General features: G+C 42.8%; 1 protein-coding gene across 6 annotated transcripts in view; it reads right to left on the bottom strand.

The window, feature by feature from the left end:
- Fancc (FA complementation group C) overlaps positions 1-6,000 on the bottom strand; it is a 136,694-nt gene that overhangs the window by 53,206 nt on the left and 77,488 nt on the right. For all 6 annotated transcript variants that reach the window (XM_031358323.1, XM_031358321.1, XM_031358319.1 and 3 more), the window contains 2 exons: positions 3,292-3,405; positions 1,962-2,026 (listed from right to left, as the gene is read on the bottom strand). In XM_031358323.1, coding sequence (XP_031214183.1) covers positions 1,962-2,026; positions 3,292-3,405 — 179 coding nt within the window. The remainder of the gene's footprint in view (positions 1-1,961; positions 2,027-3,291; positions 3,406-6,000) is intronic.

A 6,000-nucleotide genomic window follows, 5' to 3' on the forward strand; every position in this document is an offset into this window, starting at 1 on the left:
TAAGCATTCAGCAGTGCTTCACGGTAGCTCTGGTTTACATGCTTCCTAGTGATGTTGAGTGCATTCTCATTTGTTCAGTTGCCAGGTGTGCTGTTTGTTTTGTTTTGATTTTAGAGATGGGGTCCCCAGCTTATTCTCTATCAAGGATGAGCCTCTTGTCCTCATTTCCCTAATTCTAGGATTAAAATTTTATGTAGTGTCCTATTTTACCTGGTGTATATTTCTCTGGTAGAATGCCTATTCAAGCTAAGTCTTTTACTTGTTTTTGTTTTCCCTTTGTCTGAACCCAGAGCCTGGCAAATACAGGATGTTAGAAGCTAACCCTTGGCCACCACAATATGTCTCCAGCACCTGTCCAGTTCTGGGTGTTTGTTGCTGCTGTTTATGAGTATCTAGACATTTCAGACACAAATTCCTTATAGAAGAAATCTGTATATTTGTTTGTTTGGTTGGTTTTTTGATAGTCTCACTGTATAGCCCAGACTGGCTTCAAGCTTGTTAAGAAGTCCAACCTGGGGGCTGGCATGGGGGTACATGCCTTAAGTCTCTGCACTTGGAAGGCAGAGGCAGGCAGATCTCTGTGATTTTGAGGCCAACTTGTTCTACATGAGACTCTATCTCAACACACCCCAAAAAAGTCCAGGCTCACTTCAAATTCATGATTCTTAATCCCCAGACTGCCAGTTACAAGGATTATAGGCGTATGCTATATGCCCATCTCATAGATACTACTTATAAAAGTTTTATTTCATTCTATAGGTTTTGTTTACACTGTTTACTTTGCTTTCTTGGTAGCATCATTTGATTCACAAAGATTGTATTCTGTAGTTTCAAGGGTTCAATCCAAGGGCCTTAAGTACGCCAGTCAAAAGGTCTACCACTGAGCTACCAAGAGCCCAAATTTTAATTAAATTTAATGAATTTTAGTAAAATTCAATTTTATCATTAAAAAAATCTATTATTATTACTGTTGTTGCATCCTGTTGGGGAGGGTGCACTGCCACAATGCATGTGTGAGCTCAGAGGACAATTCTGTGGAATTGTTCCTCTCTTCCCATCTTCGGGGATTCCAAAGTTGAACTCAGGTCACCAGGCTTATAAAGCAAGTGTTTTACCCACCGAGCCACCACTCTCTGGCCCTTCAATCTACTTTTCTTTGTTGCCTACACTTTTGGTGTTCTATCTCGGGGGGGGGGGGCGGCAAATCCAGTGTTGTCAGGAACTTTGACAGTGTTTTTCTCCAAGAGCCGTAACATTTACTACCCCTGCACTCATAAAGTCTGAGGACAAACACCAGTTTTGATAGAGCTTTAGCTGGTAACAGCTTCAAAATAATTCTTTTTGAACACAGTCTCTTCAGTGTCTAGATTCTTTTGGTTAATGATTTGTTAAAAATGTAGTGCTCACCAATGGAAACAGTTCCAATTTTGCTCACAGAGTAAAGAAACATCTGTGATGTGATAAATTACTTTTTAATTTTTCTGAATCTATCTCAGTTGTTTAGTCTAGATTCTAGAATACTGAGTTTCTTAAAGTTGGTCATGTATGCACATTAAACTATCTCTCGCCTTGTAAATATTCCAGTTGTGTATGAGGTACACACACATACGGAAGGGGCAGGGTAGAGATGAGCACATAGCACAGAACCCACACGTTCTCCTCTTGCCGTGAGCCCCAGGGTGAGCGTCAGGCTCTTTTTCCTTTGTGTATCTTACTGTACATGCAAGGGCTTTTTGGTAATGTGTACACCAAAGACATTTCATACTTAACTTCCCTATGACTGCTGAGAAAAGAGTGACTTTAAACAATAATATTTAAGAGCTTCCCACTAAAATACTATCTTCACACAGACTCTAACTAGACTGGGAACATGCATTTGTAATGAGAGAGTGAACCTTGCTCTCATAACCAAAGAACACCGTTTGAAACTTGAGCAGAGGGATGTTTGGTTTAACACCTACCGACTCTGAGTGTTCAATCCATTAAGATGACTCTCTCTGAGCTCAGACACTAACGACGAAACCATCTGTAAAACAAAATCAGCTGCAGGTCAGCTCATACTGCCACGCCATTGATTACCTCATCTCCATTCCTCTTGCTGTGAGTGACATGTCCCAACTCTCTGAAAGGAAGGCAGTGTCACATCACACTGGCTGCCATGTGGATTTCTACACTGGATGCTGGGATTCTGCTGAAGCAATGGGTACACAGGTCATCAAAGTCCTAGAATTATTACCAATGCCACAGAAAATTAAAACATATTGGAGTTTCCTTTGGAGTTTCCTTATTTTCTTTCCTTTTAGGTTCCTTTTTTTAAAAAATGCTTTTCATGTATATGACTTCCAAAACATCCAAATGGCTGATAACCATCAAAGATCTTTTTTAAAAGAGTATAATGTGTGTGGGTGCATATGCCACATGCCTAGATGGAAGCCAGAGGATGGCTCTGTGGAGCTGGTTCCTTCTTCCACCTTTCTGTGGGATCACACTCAGGTTACTGTCCTTTCATGGCAAGCAGTGTTACCCACTGGACCACCTTGAATACCTTCAGTTAACTGTCTGCTTTGCTTCAACATAAAATTAGTGAAGCTATTTTAGATATGAGATCTGCTCTGAAGTCTAGGCTGTGTTTATATTGGTTAAGAGATGCTTTTCTGAAAAATCTGAGTGAGAGAGATGTTGTGAGAGTCTGAGGACACCTCACATCTTGCAGTACAACCAATTTAAACTTATCCCCCGACCAGCTTACAAATGAAATTCAGGCTATGGTTATTTTGCTTGGCTTTGACAATTACTAGGGGTCACCCCTAATCTACTTTTCTAACTGCTGGCCTGGCTACTTCCCTGGAGGTGTTCTCCAAATACTTGCTGTTTCTCCCAGACATGTGCTCATGGTAGATCTCTCCTCTCATGGCTCTTCCTCCTCCTCCTCATTGTTCCTCCCTTCCTCTCTTCTACACCCCCAACAAAGTAACTCAAAATCCACCCACCTCTAATCCCTCCAGTAACTGGCTGTAGCCAGTTTTATTTAACTAATAACAAGGTTTGCACAACAAAAGCTGGTAACCTGAGAATTCACTTATAGGCCTAGACCTCAGATACAGAATTTAGCATTACAGTACAAAGCAACAGACCAAATTTCAACACATCTTCATTATGGTCATTCAGTTGCAAGTCTACCTCAGGAAAAAAACAGACAAAAGTTCAATGACTCCCTAAAGGAGTGGAACATCCCATTTGCCCTTCACATAATTAGTAAGAATTCCAATACTAATAAAGTTAGATACTCACATTTTTAAGCAAGATAGGATAATAATCAATAGACTCATATCCAAGACTTTTGGTAAAAAGACAAAGTTCTTTCATGTCGAATTTGAATGTGGAAAGTACGTGAGATATCAAACCCTAGGAAACAAACAAAGAAAAGTCAACTTCTCCCAGGCAGATGGGCAAAGCCTGGGGCCTGCGTCTCCTGTAAGTGCCAGGGCTCCTATAAAACCAGTTATTTATCTTCAACTCAAGGCATCAAGCAGAAATGCCAGTACTAAAATAAAGTGCATTAAAAGAAAATGTAGACCAATGTTATTGTGGAAGAAGACTAAGGAGTGAGGCGAAGCACACTCACTAACCACACTCACTAACCACACTCACTAACCACACTCACTAACCACACTCACTAACCACACTCACTAACCACATTCACTAACCACACTCACTACAAGAGCCTGGTCATCGCCACTCTACACCGTGCAAACCATGGAGTTCCATGCACCAGGGCTTCACACTTGTCTCTAAACTACAGCCTCAGCAAACGTTCTTTACCACAGACTAGATGCAAGAATATAAACCTGAAAAAGACCACCACCTTACCAGAAGAGAAAGGAAGGGTTACGGAGAAATGGTGCCTAGAAACTGACTACTAACAAAACTAAAGTTATTATCTCATACTGTTCACTGAATACGTGCGTTTAGTACAAAGAGGTCAATGTAAAAATTAGATAATAAGAAAATACAAGTGCTTTCCAGTGTCTAACTGAGGAAAACATGTGCTAACTAAAAATCAAGTCACAATGGGCAAGGGTAAAAGGAGGCGGGGGAGAGGGGCTACTACCTAAGTAAAAATAGAATTTTGTCCTTTTCAGAAAATGATGCAAGCACAAATGAGAAAGACTGTCAGGGAATGGCTGAGGTTCCCATGCAGAAAATTACCAGACAAGCTCCCAGATGGCAAGTACGGACAGCATGAAAGGTAAGGGGCATTCCTAAGGAAACCCTACGTGCCTAACAACACACACTAACAGCAGTCCTCATGAGCAAGCCTCATCACTGCTGCCCATAGCATCGACCCAGTGAGTGAAGGCTTTGGCAGGCGAGGTCTTGAAGCTCTCGGAGTTCCCAGGGATGGGTGCTCAGAGAGTGAGCCACAGCTCACCCACGCTGACACTCCCAGGACCTTGTACCTGAACATGATACCTTAACAAATGAACAGAGATGCAGGCTTTCCTAGTAAATCTCTACCAAATACTTTTGATGTATCTGTCATACACTAAAGAAAATAAATCCAAGTCTGACACTATGGATTACACTAAAAAAGGCTCATCTTACTGTTGTGCTGCAAACAACATCTGACAACAGGGATGAGATGAGAAAAGCAGCATATATGGATGTATAAAGATGGGCAGCCATGACAGTTGATAGCAGGACAAGAGACAGGGCACTCAGTGCTCGGTTAAGTTCCATGGTGGGCACAGACCCCACACAGCACACACGCTGGCTGCCTGTGTCTTTGTGGAATCTATCAGGGTACCTGTTTCTACTTCATCATGAAATAGTTCACATATTCAAAAATAATCAAGGGCACATGACAAACTTTATCAACTGTGAGATTTGGAGACACATTAAAAACACAGAGATAGCCCCTGTGGTATACCCCATCCGCCACTCCATAGGCTTTTTTCCCAAACTGGAAATTCTGATTGAGTCTGGCATGCTCTCTAGAGCAAAGAAGGCATCTTCTCAGAGTGGGCAACACCTGCTCCAGGGCCCTAAGCACAGAGCTTCAAGCTATGTTAGAATACCACAGCTGGAAACCTGAGCCAGGAGACCCAGCCCAGGACCTCAACTTAGACAAGTTTATAGAGCTGCTTTAGTAACTCAGTGGCAGGAAGCTACTTCAGCCTCTTAAACCAGAACAGAACCCAGAGACACAGCCATCGTTATTGACAGAAATGAACATGCTGAAGGAGAAAAGCCAGAAACTTACATGGTGAGAGTGGGCTTTTGGAGCTTGTACTGCAAAGGCTCCTTACTATAAAAGGAGCACTGACTACCTTGAGCCACTTTTATATTACTGCTGTCTTTCCTTCTGCTCAGACTTGTTCTAAGAACATAGAGTAAATAAGCTGGCCACATTGGTCATACCACACAGGGGCATGTGAGGGCCTCAGCAAGAAAGCAAGGAACACGGAGGCTGGACTTCACATGGGTGCCATTGAGGTACTGTAGACAGAGAAGACCTAGCCATATATCAAAGCCATATGGAGGCGTCCCAGGTCTGAACCAGGCTGGGGAGGCCAGTCAAACAGGCTTGGTTTGGACACCAGCAGCTCTGAGTTTAGAAAAAGCCAGGAGGCAGGCAGAGAGGGCAGCACTGGAGACCCTGTCCTCCAGTGCCAATACAGAAGGCATATGGTATGCAGGAGCTGCTGCACCTGCTTCACAGACCCACACTCCAATCCTCACTCATGTAAATATTCTTATCAAACCTTCCTTATGGGCAAGGACACCGAGACACAGGTTAGGTGCTGTCCAAGGCTGGATTCCACCCACCTGGCAAATCTCCACAAAACCACTAGAGGCAAATCAGAGCATTCTCGGAGGAGCCCCTTAATGGCCTCAGTCACTCTACTATGAAATCCAAATGAACCCACCTCTCTGAAAGAGAAGAGCAAGCCTTCTGGTCCAAATAAGAGCTTTACTAGGAGGGTGTGTGTGTGTGTG

Source organism: Mastomys coucha, unplaced genomic scaffold (genome assembly GCF_008632895.1).
Source record: "Mastomys coucha isolate ucsf_1 unplaced genomic scaffold, UCSF_Mcou_1 pScaffold7, whole genome shotgun sequence".
NCBI classification, from domain to species: Eukaryota; Metazoa; Chordata; class Mammalia; order Rodentia; family Muridae; genus Mastomys; species Mastomys coucha.